The 19,317-nt window shown below is 42.0% G+C and overlaps 1 protein-coding gene across 1 annotated transcript in view; it reads left to right on the top strand.

Moving 5' to 3' along the window:
* The window catches only part of KNTC1 (kinetochore associated 1), a 59,825-nt gene that overhangs the window by 37,207 nt on the left and 3,301 nt on the right, over positions 1-19,317 (top strand). Inside the window, exons 41-60 of the mRNA XM_006103821.3 lie at positions 258-386; positions 1,229-1,345; positions 2,482-2,591; positions 4,024-4,231; positions 5,871-5,960; positions 7,296-7,467; positions 7,554-7,612; positions 7,740-7,956; positions 9,444-9,517; positions 9,796-10,006; positions 10,121-10,230; positions 12,565-12,611; positions 13,847-13,925; positions 15,007-15,125; positions 15,764-15,899; positions 16,281-16,376; positions 16,741-16,797; positions 17,763-17,817; positions 17,902-17,965; positions 18,496-18,625. Coding sequence (XP_006103883.1) covers positions 258-386; positions 1,229-1,345; positions 2,482-2,591; positions 4,024-4,231; positions 5,871-5,960; positions 7,296-7,467; positions 7,554-7,612; positions 7,740-7,956; positions 9,444-9,517; positions 9,796-10,006; positions 10,121-10,230; positions 12,565-12,611; positions 13,847-13,925; positions 15,007-15,125; positions 15,764-15,899; positions 16,281-16,376; positions 16,741-16,797; positions 17,763-17,817; positions 17,902-17,965; positions 18,496-18,625 — 2,280 coding nt within the window. The remainder of the gene's footprint in view (positions 1-257; positions 387-1,228; positions 1,346-2,481; positions 2,592-4,023; positions 4,232-5,870; positions 5,961-7,295; positions 7,468-7,553; positions 7,613-7,739; positions 7,957-9,443; positions 9,518-9,795; positions 10,007-10,120; positions 10,231-12,564; positions 12,612-13,846; positions 13,926-15,006; positions 15,126-15,763; positions 15,900-16,280; positions 16,377-16,740; positions 16,798-17,762; positions 17,818-17,901; positions 17,966-18,495; positions 18,626-19,317) is intronic.

Raw genomic sequence — 19,317 nt, 5'->3', positions numbered from 1 at the left:
GCCAATGCTCTATCCCCTGAGCTAAAACTGGCCAGTGCTAGAACACAATTCTTATAGTTGCTTTCCTTAAACTTATAATATTGATAAAGGACATTAAAACTAAACAAACAAGTTGGAACTGTGTTACAATAACTAACCTTGTGTGAAACGATTGTTCTTTAATAGGGTCTATAATTAAGTTTAATGAGGAGCTTTTAGAGCCCATTTTCTGTTTTGATTGTAAAGAATTTGCTTCTCTGGGTGCTTTCTTCCCATAGGTATTCAATTGTCGCCTGGTGGATCTTGACTTGGCATTGAGTTACTGCACTCTCTTACCCCAGAAAGAAGTGTTTGAAAGTCTCTGGAAGCTCATCGATAAAGCATGGCAGAATTACGACAAAATTTTGGTATGACCTGGGAGCACACACCGTTAATACTTAAAATATTGAAGATTTAGCCCAGCCAGCATAGCTCAGTGGTTGGGCATCAATCTATGAACCAGAAGGTCACGGGTCGATTCCCAGTCAGGGCACATGCCCGGTTTGCAGGCTCAATCCCCAGTGTGGGCGTGCAGGAGCCAGCCGATCAATGATTCTCTTCATTGATGTTTCTATCTCTCTCTCCCTCCCTCTCTGAAATCAATAAAAATAGATTTTTAAAAAATATTGAAGATTTAGGGGGAAAAGAAGTTGGCTTTGCCATCAGATCTTAAGATTTCACAGAAGGAATGTTATACTACCTCACTTGGTTTCTACCAGCTTTTGCTTGACTAGTGGCACTTCGGTGAATGTATGCAGGTTCTAAGCATTGCTCAACCAAAAGAATTACAATGTTTTATTTCTTAAAATCTGTACGCAGCCATAGACCTCATTTCTTATGTATACTCTAGTGTATTTGAATCCTTTGAGCTATGACCTTGTTCTTTTTTGTAGGACAAAGTTGAATCAATGCAAAATTTCTCTTCGATGGGTGTGTTTTAAAATTTGCCCTGGGGAAGGGGGAGTTGCTTTTGCAGGATAACTACAATTTGGTCTTTTCTTATGAAGGAAAGCCAGGCTAAATTGATGGCATCATGCCAAAAGCTGAATGACCTGAATGTTGTATAAGCAATGACTGTGTACAAAGCAATATATAGCATGTCACATTATTAGCACAAAGAAAGGTTATGGTTTTTATTGTTGGTTTTCATCTAAAAGGTGTTGGAACATATTCTGTGTGCAGTTGAATTTTACTTGTTTTCATTTTTTAGGCAATATCTCTGGTGGGCTCTCAGCTGGCCAGTCTCTATCAGGAAACAGAAATGGAGCTCAGATTTCGTGAACTCAGTACTGATGCCCAGTGGGGTATTCGCCTTGGTAAACTTGGTGTAAGTATTCTCTGTGGTACTGAAAATTCCATACATTCTAATATCTACCCCAGTGATGGCGAACCTATGACACGCGAACTCATTTTTTTGGTTAATTTTTCTTTGTTAAATGGCATTTAAATATATAAAATAAATATCAAAAATATAAGTCTTTGTTTTACTATGGTTGCAAATATCAAAAAATTTCTATATGTGACACGGCACCAGAGTTAAGTTAGGGTTTTCCAAAATGCTGACATGCCGAGCTCAAAAGGTTCGCCATCACTGATCTACCCAGTTAGAAAACTTCAAAGATCTCATTCTTTACTTTTGGGGAGAGAAATATATATACATATAATGTGTGTGTGTGTGTGTGTGTGTGTATGTATATTTGTGTGTGTGTGTATATGTATATGTATATATGGTATATATGTATGTTTTAAATGTGTGTACGTATATATTAAGTACACTTACTGGTGCTTTCAAAGAAGTAGAGGCCTTTTGTCTCATTTTCTTTTCTCTATATTTTTAAGGCAATTAAGAGGCTTGACATCATTTTCATCTGTTTACCTTTCTCATTTATAGGAATATGTCTAGCATTAATTGACATTTATACTATTTCAGGCCTAGCCTTTAGCCTTATACTTTTGTGCTGCTATTACTTGGTTTAAGATAATATTAAAATGTATGTACAGGTGCAGTAAGCTTTAAGAACTCCGACTAGGGAAAAGTAAATGGCCCTTATTTTTACTTTTCAAACACAAACAAAATCCTGTTTTCTTTACTATAAATGTAAAACGTTTTATTTAATTTGCAAATAGTTGACCTACCAAGAATGTAACCACTACAGAAGCGGTATGTGTTTTGGGGTGTAACTCCTGTGCAGTCATGGGACTGGTTGTTGCTAACAACCAAACTTACCGATGAAGAGGCAAGGGTTAGTGTGACTGAGAGAGATTTAGGATCCACCGCAAAATATACCTGAAGTCCCCTAATGGTGGTCAGGTTGGGTAGTGTGCTAAAAAAACAACTGGGGGGGTCTCAGAAAAATGCGCTTCTTTTAAAAAAAAGATAGTAAAAAGGCACAGCACAATGCTACCCTTATTCTAATGCATTTCAGTGTAGTGGAGTTTTTGTTTTGCTCTTTTTATTTCTAGATTTCTTTTCAGCCGGTTTTCAGGCAACATTTTCTCACCAAGAAAGACCTCATTAAAGCTCTTGTGGAGAATACAGATATGGACACAAGCCTCCTTCTGGAATATTGCAGGTAACTTAAAACTTGAATGGTATTTTTGCTGTTAGCCATACAAACTGTGGCAATCCTTACCGTGAGAACACAGTAGTAGGGATGGTTATTACTGTGGTCCCCAGACCTCTGAAGTTTCTCTTCCCCCCGCCACCCTAATTTGGGGATCCAGCCCAAAACCCAGGCATGTACCCTGGCTGGGAATCAAACCGTGACTTCCTGGTTGATAGGTCAACACTCAACCACTGAGCCACATTGGCTAGGCATGATGTTTTCTTTTGCTCATCCTCAAACTGAATAAATCCAGGATTAAATTCTCTTAAGATAACACCTTTTTAAGTGTTTTCCCAAACTCCCCTCATGATAAGCCTCACCTAGGACACATGATTTAAAAAATACAGATTCCTGGGCCCCTCCCTGGTGTTTCTCCGGCAGGTCTGGGCAGAGGCCCAGGAATCTGATCCTTAATAGGAGCTGCAGATGACTCCCACAGTCAGGGAAGTTTGGGAGTATTCTTTTGAGCAATTAAACTTCTAACTCAGATCAATTTAGGAGCAAGGTAATCTTAAATAAAAAATCAGTGAAAAGTAGGATTTAGGGAGAATTTTAAACAATAGTTTAATAAGTGAATAAAAAAATTAAAGATTAAATGTTACTTACAGATAAAATTTACTGTGATGAGTAGGAATAGGTGATTGGTAATTTATATCGTAGATGTTTCTAATAGAATGACCTATTTCCTGGCACATTATTAGTTTCAAAGAGCTTTCACAATTCTCTTAATTTTTACAGTTTTTATTGCATATTATCAATTTACATATCTCTTGCCTAGATAGAATTCAGTCTCATCTTGAGCATGAATACCTTCAATTTTAAGAAGAGCTGTCTGCTCTCTCTGGTTCCAGAGACCCTGCTAATAGCCACAAAAATGATCTTGGACCACAGCCTTCCAGACTATTGGTCGTTTGAGGGGTCCTGGTGCCAATAGGCCTCCACAGGCTCCAAGATGGCAAAAGAGCAAGAATAACCTTTGATCTTTTTTTTTTAAAGGCAATAGTTAACTCCGGTGACAGGTAGATTAGCTGATTGATTATAAGACTGAACAACAGGCCCTAACCGGTTTGGCTCAGTGGATAGAGCGTCGGCCTACAGACTAAAGGGTCCCAGGTTCGATTCCGGCCAAGGGCATGTACCTTGGTTGCGGGCACATCCCCAGTAGGGAGTGTGCAGGAGGCAGCTGATCGATGTTCCTCTCTCATCGATGTTTCTAGCTCTCTATCTCTCTCTCTTCCTCTCTGTAAAAAATCAATAAAATATATTTTTTTAAAAAAAAGACTGGACAACAGGAGGGTTAGATTTCAGCGATAGGAGCGGGGACTTAAGTTTTCCGAGATATTTGTGTGGGAACGTGTGCATTTGCAGGGCTTGGTGTGTAACCGCATACTTCTCTCAGCACCTTTCAGCTGAACTGTGACGCCGCTCTTCAGCTGTTCATTGAAACTCTGCTCCACAACACGAACGCCAGCCACAGCCAGGGGGACGCGAGCTCGGCCTCCGCACCGCAGCGGCACGCCAGACTCCTGGCCAAAGCCCTGGAAATGGTGCCTTTACTGACGAGCACCAAAGACTTGGTCATCAGTCTCAGTGGGATACTCCATAAGGTAGAGTGTGGGGAAGTGAGCGTGGTCGTCAGCCTTGGCGGCAGACTCTCTAAGGGAGAGGGCTGGTGGAGGGAGCACCTCGGGTCATTGTGAATGCCCCTCTCCCCTCAATTAATTAGCTCTAAGGACCAAATTGGAAATGTAAGCCCTGCGTTATTTTAATAATTTTTACTTTTGAAGTAATTTTAGATTTTTCATATAACTTAATACAGCAGTTTTTCTTTTTAAAAAAAGTAAATACAGCCTTTTTCAGATTTTAATAAATAGCACATATTCTTTGAAAAACTAGAGAGAAAAGTATAAACCTAAAAAGTGAAAAATTTTAACCCTACTTCCATAGATAAAAATGTTAATAGCTGCCGAAACCGGTTTGGCTCAGTGGATAGAGCGTCGGCCTGCGGACTGAAAGGTCCCAGGTTCGAGTCAGTAAATATCCGTCTATCTCATTTTTGACAAATACATATTTGTTATTCCACAATATGGATGAAATGTTTCTCTCATCGATGTTTCTGGCTCTCTATCTCTCTCCCTTCCTCTCTGTAAAAAATCAATAAAATATATTAAAAAAAAAAAATGTTAATAGCTTGGTGACTATCTTACACTAAATATATTATCCTGTTACTCTCTTTTTTCACTTACTATATTGTTATTAAATGTCAGTAAGTATCCATCTATCTCATTTTTGACAAATACATATTTGTTATTCCACAATATGGATGAAATCTGTGTTTTATCAGGCTTTTATAGATGAACGTTTAAATTATTTGTAAATTTTTTTTAGTATAAATTGTTACAATGAATATCTTCATGCATACATGTTTGCCTTCTTGTTTAATTATTTTTGTTAGGAGATCTGAGAGTTGGAATTTTTAGGTCAAGAGGTAGTTTGGTGGTGGGATGAAGTTCGAAGGAAGGGGAAATAAGATTCTAAGAAATACTTCAGTTTTATATTTTGCTTGCACTTCAGCCAAAAATTATATATAAGTTGCTCAAAATTTCTAGGTACCATAGAGATCATCTTCCCACTTTGTTCAGTGTTATTCATGTGCCTTGGGTTGGCATTTAAAAAATGAAGAAAAAAAAACTAATGATGTGTAAGTAGGAACAAAGAACAAAGAGAATATTCCCTTTTAATAAACATATAGATGCCACCCAATTAATTATTCATGTCTGTATATGATTAGAGCTGGAATGGAACCCTTGGAGACATTTGCTTAGAGGTCACATTCTAGTTATGTCATTTCCAAGAAAAGGTCAGTTTCCTTCTATTCTAATTTTCCCATCATAAATGGAAGAAATAGAATTTTAATTTTAAAATATTTCAAAATTATAAAATTTTAATATGTTTACCTTTTTAGGGTTTTAGGCCTGTACGAATCTCTTTCTTTAGTAAAACAACATTGCTTTATCCAGCTTTTTAAAAAAGACATTTTGAGGCATTTTAAAGCATGTATGTTTATCCTAACAGAACTAATTTTAGAAGTGAGAAAATGTTTTTTAAAGAATAATCTAATTTACCATTGCTGTGCACTGAGATTTTGTATTTGCAGTCTCTGTACTAATGAACATAACTGAATAAAACCAACTACCAGCCAGGTACCATCTTCTCAGGTTTTGATATGTTTTTGTTTTTATATAGTTGGATCCCTATGACTATGAAATGGTTGAAGTTGTCCTGAAAGTGATCGAAAGAGCTGATGAAAAAATAACCAACATTAATATTAACCAGGTATAATATATATTTTTTAATTATCCTTTTATTTTTATTTGGATCCTTAAAAAATTAGTTATCCGATGTCTTACTGGGCGGTCTTTTGAGGTTTCTTAAAACTCCATGTTTTATTCTAGTTCCTTTTCTTTAAAAGGGATACAGAAATAAAAAGTTTTTTCATGCTTCCCATATTTTTATCATTTACCTTAATTCAGTTTTTGCTGTACTGAGGCGATTTAAACCTAAGAGAACGAAGTCAGTAACAGACTGATTTGGAAAAATTAAGGCAAAACTATTTGTTATGGCGGGGGGTAGGTCATGTTTGTGGTACCTGCATTTGAATCAGCTTTCCTCTATTAGTAGGTAGGTTTAGGACTCACTCATTCTATTTCTGTACTTTCAGTAACTTCTTAGTGTTTTTTCTGAATTTTGATCATAGAAGCTTTTATATCTTCTTTTTAAATTGGATTTTTAAAAAATTAGAATGAGTTGATTCAAAAGGTAGTTTATATAAGTCTGAGAAATATGAGATCTAAACCAAAGAGAAGTAAAGGATATAGAGGATTAATTTTAGATCTACTGCCTCTATATTTAAAATGAAATCAAGTGTTTTGGAGATAGCTCTCAAACTATTTGAAGAGAGCATAGGGAACACTCTCCTTTACCAAACATCCCACCAGCAACAGGGTTCCATGGATTTACATGGTATAATTTTTTTCATGACCATATTAATTATGGTTTAGAACAGTGATGGCGAACCTATGACACGCGTGGCAGAGGTGACACGCAAACTCATTTTTTTGGTTGATTTTTCTTTGTTAAATGGGATTTAAATATATAAAATAAATATCAAAAATATAAATCTTTGTTTTACTATGGTTGCAAATGTCAAAAAATTTCTCTATGTGACACGGCACCAGAGTTAAGTTAGGGTTTTTCAAAATGCTGACATGCCGAACTCAAAAGGTTCGCCATCACTGGTTTAGAAGAATAACATTAAAGGTAAAACTACAAAAGATTTCCATCATCTTGATGAAAACAGTACCATCTCAGAAATAGAAATCTACGATGGTATAGAGTTAGGTGGGGTTTTTTTTTTTAATTTCAGAGAGGGAGGGAAAGGGGGAGAGAGAGAGAGAGAGAGAAACATCAGTGATGAGAGAGAATCATTGAGCAGCTGCCTCCTGCATGCCCCTCACTGGGACCAAGCCCACAATGAAACCAGGACCTCCTAGTTCATACATTGGTTGACGCTCAACCACTGAGCTACACCGGCCAGTCAAGAGGTAGATGATTTTAAGACACTTAGGGTTAATTTAGTCTCAAAGGAAAATGCTTTCTCTTGTGATACAGGCCTTGAGTCTTCTAAAGCACCTGAAGTCCTACAGGAGAATTTCCCCGCCAGTGGACCTCGAGTATCAGTATATGTTGGAGCACGTGATAACGTTGCCATCGGCCGCCCAAACCAGGCTGCCTTTCCACCTCATATTCTTTGGCACCGCACAGAACTTCTGGAAAATCCTCTGTACGTTCTTTAACTCCTTACGAATTTTACTGAGTAGCCAACACTTTCCTCTTAAGCCAATTGCACCGTCCTTGTTTCCTTTCCAGCCACGGAGCTCAGCGAGGAGTCCTTCCCAACACTGCTGCTCATTTCCAAGCTGATGAAGGTAACAGGTGCCAGCTCTGTAAGGCGTTTCCTTACCCTTCCGTTAGTCGGAGCCTGCGGGGAGGACTTTGTGCTGCTTTCTGTCACCCATCAATCAGCCTTAGCTTTTCTTTTTTTCTTCTTTGAAGTTTTCTTTGGACACTCTGTATGTGTCTGTCGCCAAGCATGTCTTTGAAAAAAAACTGAAGCCAAAACTAGTGAAGTCACCACAAGCGAAGTCCTCAACAATGATGAACAAGGAAATAACCAAGATTGCTCAGACCATCGAATCCTACTTACTGTCGATAGTCAACCCGGAGTGGGCGGTAGCTATTGCCTTCAGTCTTGCCCAGGATATCCCAGAAGGTAGGGGTTCTTCCTTTAACTGCCCTTAGAATGGCCAGCTGTGTTGCTTTGTGAACTTTTAGTAAAAAAAAAACCCAGCCCTGGCCGGTTTGGCTCAGTGGGTAGAGCGTTGGCCTGTGGACTCAAGGGTCCCGGGTTCGATTCTGGTCAAGGGCATGTGCCTTGGTTGCGGGCACATCCCCAGTGGGGAGTGTGCAGGAGGCGCCTGATCGATGTTTCTCTCTCATTGATGTTTCTAACTCTCTGTCCCTCTCCCTTCCTCTCTGTGAAATATCAATAAAATATATTTTAAAAAAAAACACTACGTTTATAGCTTTGAGGAGAAGCAATATGATACTTCAAAAAAGTCTGTGCCCTCTCTCTGCACTTGTTTTACTGCTGGATGTTAAAATGGCCCCAGTCGGGGAAGTAAGGCTCCTTGCTGCTTGCTCAGGGCGTGTGGATACGGGCTCCACCTCGACGGTGGGAATATGAATTGATGCTTAACTTCCCACTATCCAGTCATACTTCCAATAATGAGTCCTTAGATAGTCTCATCTAATCAAACAGGTACACAAACACAGGTACTCGTTGCCATGGTTTTTGTTGTAACAAAAGTTGAAAAAAACTATTTAAAAAAAATGTTCATTGGTCAGAAAGTGGTTTAAAAAATAGAGCACATTCTTAGAATAGAATGCTATGTAGTTGATTTGGAAAGATGTCCAAATGTTATATATGTATACATATATATTTTTTTTCCTTTTTACTGAATTTATTGGGGTGACACTGGCTAACAAAATTATATAGATTTCATGTGCACAATTCCACATCACATCATCTGTACACTGTATTGTGTGTTCAGCACCCCAAGTCAACTCTCTTTCCATCACCATTAGTCCCTCCCATACTCTTCTCCACCTCTCCCTGGCCCCCCCTCCCTCAAACAATCACCACACTGTTGTCTGTGCCCATAAGTTTTTCTTTTTTAAAATTTTTTACTCAATCCCTCGATCCCCCAACCCCACGCCCTCCCCCCTACCCAAACAGTTGTCAGCCTGGTCTCTATCTGTGAGTCTCTCTATTTTGCATGTTAGTTTATTGTGTTCATTAGATTCCAGAAATGTTTGAGATTATGTGGTGCTTGTCTTTCTCTGACTGGCTTATTTCACTTAGCATAATGCTCTCCAGATCCATCCATGCTCTTACAAAGGGCCAAGATGTATATTAAGTGAGAACAGCAAATTGTACCATGTATGATCTTATCCCTTTTGGGTTACAATGTGTGTGCGCCCACACAGGAGACTTGGGAGGAGTATAAGGCTCAGAAATAGAAATGGAAGCTAACGAAGGGGCCTCTGGGTTTGCTCCCTAGTTGGTACTTTTCTGTCCTGTTTAGGTTGTTCTTACTGTGAGCATGCATTTTTGTAACTAAAAAAAAAACTTGCTAATTTGACTAACACACATTGTTTTGAAAGGATTAAGATCTGCTCTCTTCTTTATCTTTTCAGGTTCCTTCAAGATGTCCACTTTGAAATTCTGCCTGTATTTAACCGAGAAATGGCTACAGAATATCCCACCTAAGGTGTGTCTGAACGCTGAAATCGAAGGCTCCTCTTTCTTTTTTATTTAAATTGTGCTCACCTCGCATGCCTCCTCATCCTGCCCTGGTGGTCAGCTTTCCCCAGGGTTTTCCAGGGTTGGGTGCCTAAAATGGAAAAAGAGAATGAGGCCTTTGTATTGGATCCTTAAGGATGTGACTAAGGCAGGGCCCTCCCTCCCAGGATTGGTAAAGAAGGCTATTCTGTGTCTCCCTTGAGATTGAGAAAGCAAGCGTTTCTCTGTGTTTGGGAATTTTTAAAGGAGGAAACGCGTGAGAAAGCCGAGGCTTTGTTGAAGAAGCTCCACATTCAGTACCGGCGGTCAGGCACAGAGGCCGTGCTCATAGCCCACAAGCTGAACACGGCGGAGTACCTGAGGGTGATTGGAAAACCGGCACACCTCATCGTCAGTCTGTACGAACATCCTAGCATCAACCTCAGAATTCAGAACGCCTCTGGCAAGGACTATCCCGGTGAGGACAACACCCTTGCTATCTTGTGGTCCAAGGAGAGCTGTCATTTTGATTCCCAGTTCTCTTGCATTGAGAATGTGGACTTTTTTTAATTCTTCATCTTGAATATTTTAGATATTCACGCAGCAGCTAAAGAAATCGCCGAAGTCAATGAAATTAATCTGGAAAAAGTGTGGGACATGTTGCTGAAAAAATGGCTGTGCCCATCCACAAAACCTGGCGAAGTAAGTTTGTCCTCAAGACTATCACTGGGAGAACCTTCTACCGAGGAGCACAGAATCTTAAAAGAAGAAACCTTTGTTCAGTTTAGTACCTCCTATTCTCTGATGAGTTTTAGTGACGTTTACTTTTTTAAAAATATGTGTATTTTTAATGATTTCAGAGAGAAAGGGAGAGAGATAAAATAAAAAAAACATCAGTGATGAAAGAGAATCATTGATCGGCTGCCTCCTGCACGCCCCACACTGGGGATCGAGCGCACAACCTGGGCATGTGCCCTGGTTGGGAATCAAGCCGTGACCGCCTGGTTCATAGGTGGATGCTCAATCACTGAGCCACACCGGCTGGGCCACTTTTTCTTTTAGCTTAAATATTGTTTTGCAACTATTTTACCTTTTAATTGGCGATTCCAGGTGAATATAGGTATAAAAGAAATGGCCTGTTCTTACACTCGGATTCGTGGGATTTACTGTATTCTGAAGTAATTTCAATCATACAGAAAAGTTGCAGTAGTATGAAAGAATTCCTGTCTATCCCTCACCCAGCTCCATCAGAGTTCAACGTTTTCCCATATTTGCTTTATTACTCTCCCCATAATATATATATTCATAATATTTTTCTGAACCATTTGAGAGTAAATTGCATACGTCTTGCCCCTTTACCCTTTAATAGTTACGAGCACATTTCCTAAGAACAAGGCTTTTCTCTTACTTAACCACAGTATAATTATCAAAGTCAGATAATTTAATATTGACATAATATTGATACAATACAAACAGACTTGAGAATTTATAGTCCATGTTACAATTTAACCAATTGTCCCAATAATCTTTTTTATAGCAATTTTTCCTCCTGGGACCAGGATCAAGTTCAGGATTATGTGCAACATTTATTTGTTACATTTGTAATCTCTTTTAATCTAGAACAGTTCCATGACTTTTCCTTGTCGTTGGTGACACTGACATTTTTGAAGAGTAGAACCCAGGTTACGGACTTGATCCCCAGTGGGGGGCATGCAGGAGGCAGCTGATCAATGATTCTCATCATTGATGTTTCTATCTCTCTCCCTCTTCCTCTCTGAAATCAATGAAAATAATTTTTTAAATAAAGTGTAACGCAAATAAACCTATTTTAAAAAAATTAGATACCTTAGTGAAAATATTGTCTATTTCTCTATTACACAGTTACTATGTTTCCTTTTGTAATTATTAGAGAGAGGTACTTTGAAACAGTATATTTTGTTTCTCTTCAAACTCCTCCCCCACCACGCATATGCCCCAATTTGACATCTATTGATAATTCTTTTTTTACGATTTATCTTTGTTGTTGAAAGTATTACAGATGTCCTCTTCCCCCCCATTGACTCCCGCCACCTCACTCCACCCCTCCCCCAGGCCTTCGCTGCATTGTTGTCTGTGTCCATGAATTCTCACTTGAACCTATATTAACTCTGACGGACACTGTTTTGGAAGGGTGCAGGCCAGTTTGGTTTGTAAAGTTCTTATTGTGGGTTTGCCGATGTCAGTTTTTTTAGAAATAATATCATTAAATCTAAATTTATGGAAGGATTCAGCAATCCAAATGCAGAAATGTCTGTCCTGTTTCCTCTAAGTATTTACCAAGAACAAAATCTGTGCTTCAGGGGGCACAGAGGAGTCAGAGGCACATCTGGGCCCTTCAGAGTGCGGGGTTGACTCAGGAACCAGAATGGTTTAACCTACACATTTGGAGTTCTAAATCGAAAAGTTCCTCAAGGCCAGGAACTTGGTTCGTACACAGCACCTAAAACATTGCTTTGTAAATCCCATGAAAATATACTGAATTAGTGAGCGACTCATTTGAAATTCATAGAGTCCTTTTAAAAATTACCCAATGACTGCAAGCTTCAGGAGGACAGGAGTGCTGGTTTTGTTTGCTCAGGGAACCCATGTGCCCAGAACGATGCCTGGCACCTAGTGAGTGCTCAGTAAATATTTTCTTTCCTTTTTTTTTTGGTATAATTCTTTATTATTGAAAGTAGTATACATGTCTCCTTTTTCCCCCCTTGGCCCCCTCCAACCCTCCTACAACCCTCCCCCCATCCCAGGACCTCACTGTCCCATGGTCTGTGTCCATGGGCCATGCATATATGTGCAAATATTTTCTTGACTGAATGAATGTTAGTAAACCCATTTTCTAAGCAAGAATCTTAAAGTAGTGAATTGTACTGAAATTTCTTGCATATAGACATAATTTTTATATTGGGTTTTTCATCTAATAGATTTTCCATAATTTTATCTAGCTCAACAAACTTTATTAAGTTTTGACTTTTTTTTTTCTTCTTTTTTACTTTCTCAAAGAAACCATCAGAAATATTTGAACTTCAAGAAGATGAAGCACTGCGAAGGTATTCTTTCTTTGCTTATATTTATCCATATCCTCTTGCCCAGTCGGAATCTTACTAGTAAATTTGTCAGAGGTCGGTTTTGAAAACCCTTTCCTGATAGAGCTTGGATCAGTCTCTGAGAAGAATCAATTCTTTGATATGTGGCTGTGAGCAGGTATAAGTATCTGCAGCGCAATAAATAAGCAGCAGCCAAGATTCAGAATTTCTGAACCTTCAACGAGTTCCTACTAATGTCGAGGCCTCTTAGAACACCTTTAGCAGAGACTGCGCCTCAGGCAAAGGAAAACTTCCAATTAGCTGAGACCTAGGCCCAAGGCCCCTTTATGTTCTCTCCCCTGGTGAGCTGGGTTGGCTCAGCCGTGGGCCACCAGGATTTCCTCTCCCTTCCAACCTGAGACAGAGACCAGAGAAGGCACATCGGTCTCACCCATGTGCTCAGTCTGATTGGTCACGACTTGCTCTCCTGGGAAGACTCTCTGGGCCGGAATCACAAAGAATGTGGTAACCCATTAGTGCTGCTTGGCCCAGGCGTGGGAGAGGGCGTGGTGACACACATGCTAGCTTCTGCCATTCCTGGTCTAGGCCGCAAGTAGGTCAGGTCCCCCAGGAAGCCCTGCATCAGCCCTGGAGATCTGAGAGAGGACGTGGAAGGACCAGCCCAAGGAAAGAATCTCTCCTGGTTCGGACAGAGCTGGCCTGCCCCCCCCTCATGGCCTCCTTGCCTCTGGACTTCACTGAGTTGCTTGCATAGTGTTGGGGGTGGAGGCACCTTTGGCACGAGGCAGGTCCTAGGATGTCTGACTAAATTAGCCACAGCGAAGTCGTGGAAACAACTCGGAGAGAGAGAATCCCTAGAAAGGAGCCCAAAAGGGATTTTTCCTTCGTGCCAATTGCGTAACTTCCAGCCTTTTCCCACTGAAAGCTCCACGCCCCCCACACCCGCCCAGTACGCCGGTGCCTCTGATCCCATCCTGTGACCGAAAACAAAATCGTCCATGTGTAGTAGTTGGTGTATTTTGCAGCTATGGTTTGTGTTAATTTCTTACATAGAATTTAAATGATCAGAGATCAACTAGCCATTTGATGGATGAGAAGACTGTTTATTGTGTTATCATCTAGGTAAAAGGGAAAGCAAAAATGTCCTTGACCCAGAACCCTTCAGATCTCTGTTTGGGATGCCTAATGACTTTCTCTGTGTATCTAAATATGTATCTAAATATAACAACTTTTTTCAGAGTCCTGTATCTCCTTCAGTCTCGTCCGATTGATTATAGTTCAAGAATGCTGTTTATATTTGCAACATCAGCTACAACTGTAAGTCCTGGGAACTTAGTCAAAACTCATGTCCTGCATCTCAGCTTAATATTTTCCTCTGCATACTTGCCACGCTCGATATCATTAACAGGTGATTAAGATAATGCTCACTTGTGTACTTATTCAAAGTATGCCTTACTTTGTTATATCTGCCAAACTCCCTGTAGTGCTGGCTTCTGTAACATCCCGCTTAGCAAACCGAATGGTGTGCCAGTTCCCACAGGTTATCTACACTCACGGTTGCTAACTCCCTGGTTGGTCAGCATTCCTGATAGCAAGGGGCCAACCAGAGAAAACTCCACCCTGGCCTCGAGGCCCTGCGCAACCGGCTTCCCCTCCAGTCACGCACTGAATTTGAGCTGGACCGACCCATCCCTGTTGCTTCCCCTAAAGGCAGCACGGCCTCTTTGCTTTCAGGCTTGTGCATGTGTGGAGGCCATTGGACCCCAGGGAGACAAAGGTGTAGCTAGAAGGATAGGAGGAAGGAGAGGGGGAAAGTGTGAGAAGCTGAGGGTGTGTCCTCGACAGCGAGAGGGAAATATCCCCTTTTTTCATGCATATCAGTTATTATTTCCCAGGAAAAGTGGCTCGCGCTTTCCCCTGAAAAAAACCATCGCGCTGCAGTATGCCTGGCGCACACTTCCTATTTTGTCAGACAGAATATTCATGAGTACATTTTAATTAATTAATATTCAAATGTGAGCTCTTAATCTATTCAAGAGTTGAGGTTTAATCAAATTAATTTTTACTGCTTCATCAAACCCTCTTGAGTGGAGGTCATCGCTCATGTTCAGTGCTGCCACTGCGGGCTGTGCAGGATACAGCAGCGCCGCCACAGGGGGGCGTCCCTTCCTTGGTTTGAACCAGCAGTGTTATTAGGAGAACAGTTTTGACCGGTCCCTCCTGAATGAGTTCGAGGAACACTCCTCAGGGTTCCATGGACCACACTTTGCTGACTTCTGACTCCCTCAGAACGGAGATTGACTTTAAATGTTTTTAAAATGATGTTGCTTGTGTTACCTGAGTTTTGACTCAAGCACAGCCTGCAAACATGCAACTCCCCAAACGTTTGGTTTTACAGACATTGGATATGGGTCAGTTAACCTTTGCCCACAGAACACGGGCTCTTCAGTGTCTCCTGTATTTGGCTGACAAGGAAACCATAGAATCGCTCTTCAAAAAGCCCATCGAAGAAGTCAAGTAAGTAGACTTTTTAAATCGCATTAAGAAATAGGCAACAACGCTGAAACCGGTTTGGCTCAGTGGATAGAGCGTCAGCCTGCAGACTGAAAGGTCCCGGGTTCGATTCCGGTCAAGGGCATGTACCTGGGTTGCGGGCACATCCCCAGTGGGAGATGTGCAGGAGGCAGCTAATCGATGTTTCTCTCTCATCGATGTTTCTAACTCTCTATCTCTCTCCCTTCCTCTCTGTAAAAAATCAATAAAATATATTTAAAAAAAAAAAAAGAAATAGGCAACAACAAGAAGAAACAGCGGCAGGTCGTTGTTGGGGAGGGTAGCTGGCAGGGCCGTGGATCGGAGAGGGCATTAGCGAGGCGTGGAAACGGACCTTGGGTGTCCTTGACATGGTGGCAACAGGGAAACAGGCCTGTGAGGAGCTCTCCTTCCCCTCGCTCCCGCGAGACCTTTAGACACGGACTGTTTTCTGCCTCTTGCTCAAACTGATGTCTTCCTAATAGTATGTTCAGTGGATCTTTTCAGAAACCCAGAATAGGCATTTAAAAACAAACAGGCCTAATTTATCCAGATGGTGGCTTTTATTTTAAGTGTAAACGTGGCCTAAGAGAATGCTTACTGTGAATGCCTCTGTTTTCCAGATCTTACTTGAAATGTATAACTTTCCTGGCGTCTTTTGAGATGTTGAATATCCCCATCACCTATGAATTATTTTGCAACAGTCCTAAGGAAGGCATGATTAAGGGCCTGTGGAGAAACCACAGCCACGAGTCCATGGTATGTACACCGAGCACCCGTCCCCTCAGCTTCCTGAAAGACAAAACCAGAGGAACTGTTCCCGGGCAAGTCTGCCGCTGTGAGAGCTTTTCTTCTGTCCTGTCCTGCGGGTGACGAGGCGACTCGGGCGTCTTACCTCTCTTCCTGACGGCTAAGGCCGTCCCTCTCAAGAGAAATCACCCTTCCCCAGGCCTGTCTCTCCCCGTCTGGACGAGGGAAGAGATGGCCCTGGGGAGGAAGGGGAGAGCTTCACCTCCTCCTCGTTGTCTGTGGGAAGTTAGTGTCCGAGGCAGTCGGAGCCCAGGTGGGTCGGATGCCTTCGGCAGAGGTGGTTTGACTGTCTGGTGCCGGAGAGCAGTACGACTCTTCTCTCTCCCGTAGGCAGTGAGACTGGTGACTGAGCTTTGCTTAGAATACAAAATCTATGACCTGCAGCTGTGGAACGGACTCTTGCAAAAGCTTCTTGGCTTCAACATGGTAAGACTTGGTACCCTCCCCTGCAGTGTCGTTTCCAGCTCTGGCCCGGCAGCGCTTCAGCCGTTGCCGGCGATGCTCGCTACTGAACGGATGCATGCTGCAAACGTCACCCTCCCTGGCTCAGGACTTCATGTGAGGCCCGAGAAAGTGCAGGCTCAGAATGATGCAGATCTCCCAGGAAGCAGGGAGGGAGGGCTCCCTGGCCTCGTTTGATGTTCGTGGATGTGTAAGCGCACTGCCCCGGTGGTTCTCAGGGAAGATGAATTTGACTGATGCTCCCTTTGAAAGAATCCGATATCTCATGTGGAAATTTTCGGTTTTGGTGATCTTTGGAACATTTCGTTTTTTGTTTATTTTCCCACAGATTCCTTATCTAAGGAAAGTTTTAACAGCCATTTCTAGCATCCATTCTTTGTGGCAGGTATGTAATTTTTTTTTTTAAGTAAGTTTTATAGAATTTAATCTCTATACTCTCTGGCCTGGTGACTCCTGGGCACGCCCGGTCAGTGACTGTCTCCTTAATAAAGGACAGAACGGATCGGCTGTGGGAGGATGTTCCTGGCAGTGGTGCTCACACTCGGAACACTCAGCTCCGATGTCACCTCCTCCAAGACCTCACTGTCCCCAGTTCTCCAGGCTCCGTGCCTCACACCTCAAAGCGCTGGCTCATCTGTGATGGTTGTCAGAGCACAGTTTACCCTAATTACACGTTCGACCACCCCTCGTGGACTTTGAAGATCTTTAAAGTCAGAGACCACGTCATTTTTTTCTAAATTTCATAAGTTGTGCACCCACATCATCATTATTACATAAATATGTATACACACACACACACACACACACACACACACACCCTAGCCAGTTTGGCTCAGTGAATAGAGCCTCAGCCCATGGGCTGAAGGGTGCCGGGTTCAATTCCAACGAAGGGCACGTACCTCGGTTGCAGGCTTGATCCCTGGCCCTAGTCAGGGCACATGCGGGAGGCAACCAATCGATGTGTCTTTCACATTAATGTTGCGCTCTCTCTGTCTCTCCCCCTCCCTTCCGCTCTCTCTAAAAAGCAATGGAAAAATATCTGCGAGTGAGGATTAACAATCAAAAACATTTATAATTCACATGTAAAATTCACCCTTTTAAAATGTACAATTAAGTGGGATTTTTAATTCATTTGAGAAAGAGAAAAAGAGAAATGTTGATTTGTTGTAACTGAGCTACCCGGCCAGGGCTGCTGAAAAATTATCCTACAGTCTAATCACCTCAAACACAGAGGTATCAGTTGAGGACTTTGGTTGAGCATCCAGCATGTGAGCTCTGGGTGTGCGTGTTGTGACTGTCCAGCAGCCTCTGCTGGCCCAGGCGTGCGTTCTGACACACTTGTCCCCACAGGTGCCCTACTTCAGCAAGGCCTGGCAGCGTGTGGTCCAGGTCCCGCTGCTTTCAGGTACTGCCCCCTCCTCTGGGCCATGGAGGGTCGCATTTTGTGGTTGTGCGTGTGTACACATTGTTTTTATTTGTTTATTTTCAGCCTCTTGTCCTTTGAGCCCCAGCCAGTTATCAGATTGTTGTGAGAGTCTCATTGCTATTCTCGAGTAAGTGAAATATTTGTTTTCCTACCAAAAAAAAAATCCAATTTATTGCTTGTGAAATTCCTTTTTAATAGATATCTGTTACGGGGTAGTTTCTTTATCTTGGGAAGGTAAACATACCACTTGCTTTTAAATTAAATCTCTCTTATTTTTATAATGTCTACTTTCCATGTGTGGTACCACTGGTAACCGGATATGCCATTGGTCCCCAATGTCAGTGTGAGTATAGAGTACCGTTTGTGACTAGCCTGAGTGACAGACACAGTGTTGTCTCGTAGAAAGTCTGTCTTTATGTGGAGGCTTTCAGACATAATCATAGCAGCAGCCAGTGGTCTGCATTCCTGTGGGTAGATCCTTTTACTGCAGGAAGAATGCCATAGCAGACGTGAGTTGCTCACTGCTAAGCAGGTGTTATGCACAGCACTTCAGTGTCTTAAGATTACTGAAAGCATAGGCAAGTAACAGGTGGGGACCACTAGAAACAAGGGACTCGGACAGGGTCATCTCGTGACTAATCGCGTGCTCTCTCCAAGATGTCCCGTTTCGGATGATCTCGACATGGTTGGAGTCGCCAGGCAGTATGTCCAGTTAGAGCTTCCAGCTTTTGCGTTAGCCTGTCTCATGCTCCTGCCCCACTCAGAGAAAAGACACCAGCATATCAAGGTATCCGGGAAAGTATGCTCTGGGGCTGCCAAAGAAATGGAAGGTCTTAGAACTGCATGTCCCCTGAGAAAGGTTGTGTGTTCTTTTCACCAAACCAGCAGAGCAGGGGCACATCAGTGTGGACAGAACAGGATTGTGGGGTGGGGGTGGAGGGTTAGTGGAAGGTAAGACTGGAAGCTAGATGGAAGCTAGTCTGAGGGAAGCCTTAAGAGTGCATCTTTGTCAGTAGGGAACAGTTTTCCCAGAAGAGTAAAGTGAAACGATCAGAAATATTTCAGAAGGAATAATCCACGTCAGCTTGACCAGAGGAAAGAGGTGTCAAGAAATGAAACTCTGGGGAAGCTATTATCTCACTAAATCCATGCACAGCAACCTTGTGGAGAGGCCAGGAAAGCGTGAGGGGATCAATCCTCAAAGTAGGTGGTAGCAATGAATGAAAGTGAACTGAAGGGAGAAGACTACGAGGAGGGCAGCTTGACTTCGTGATTGGAAGAGGGAGGTAGAAGAGAGCGGAGAGTCAGGTCTGTGTGTGGGTGCCACAAAGGGAGCCGCAAGGACTCTAAGGACAAAACTTAAAAAAAAATAACTTGCCATTTTGCTCAGTGGTTAGAGCACCAGCCCTCGGACTGTAGGGTCCCAGGTTCGATTCCATTCAAGGACACGTACTTCAGTTGCAGACTCAATCTCTGGCC

The sequence above is a fragment of the Myotis lucifugus genome, unplaced genomic scaffold (assembly GCF_000147115.1).
Source record: "Myotis lucifugus unplaced genomic scaffold, Myoluc2.0 scaffold_511, whole genome shotgun sequence".
In the NCBI taxonomy this organism is placed as follows: domain Eukaryota; kingdom Metazoa; phylum Chordata; class Mammalia; order Chiroptera; family Vespertilionidae; genus Myotis; species Myotis lucifugus.
The sequence above is the reverse complement of the archived record's forward strand: the minus strand, read 5'-3'. Positions and strand labels throughout refer to the sequence as shown.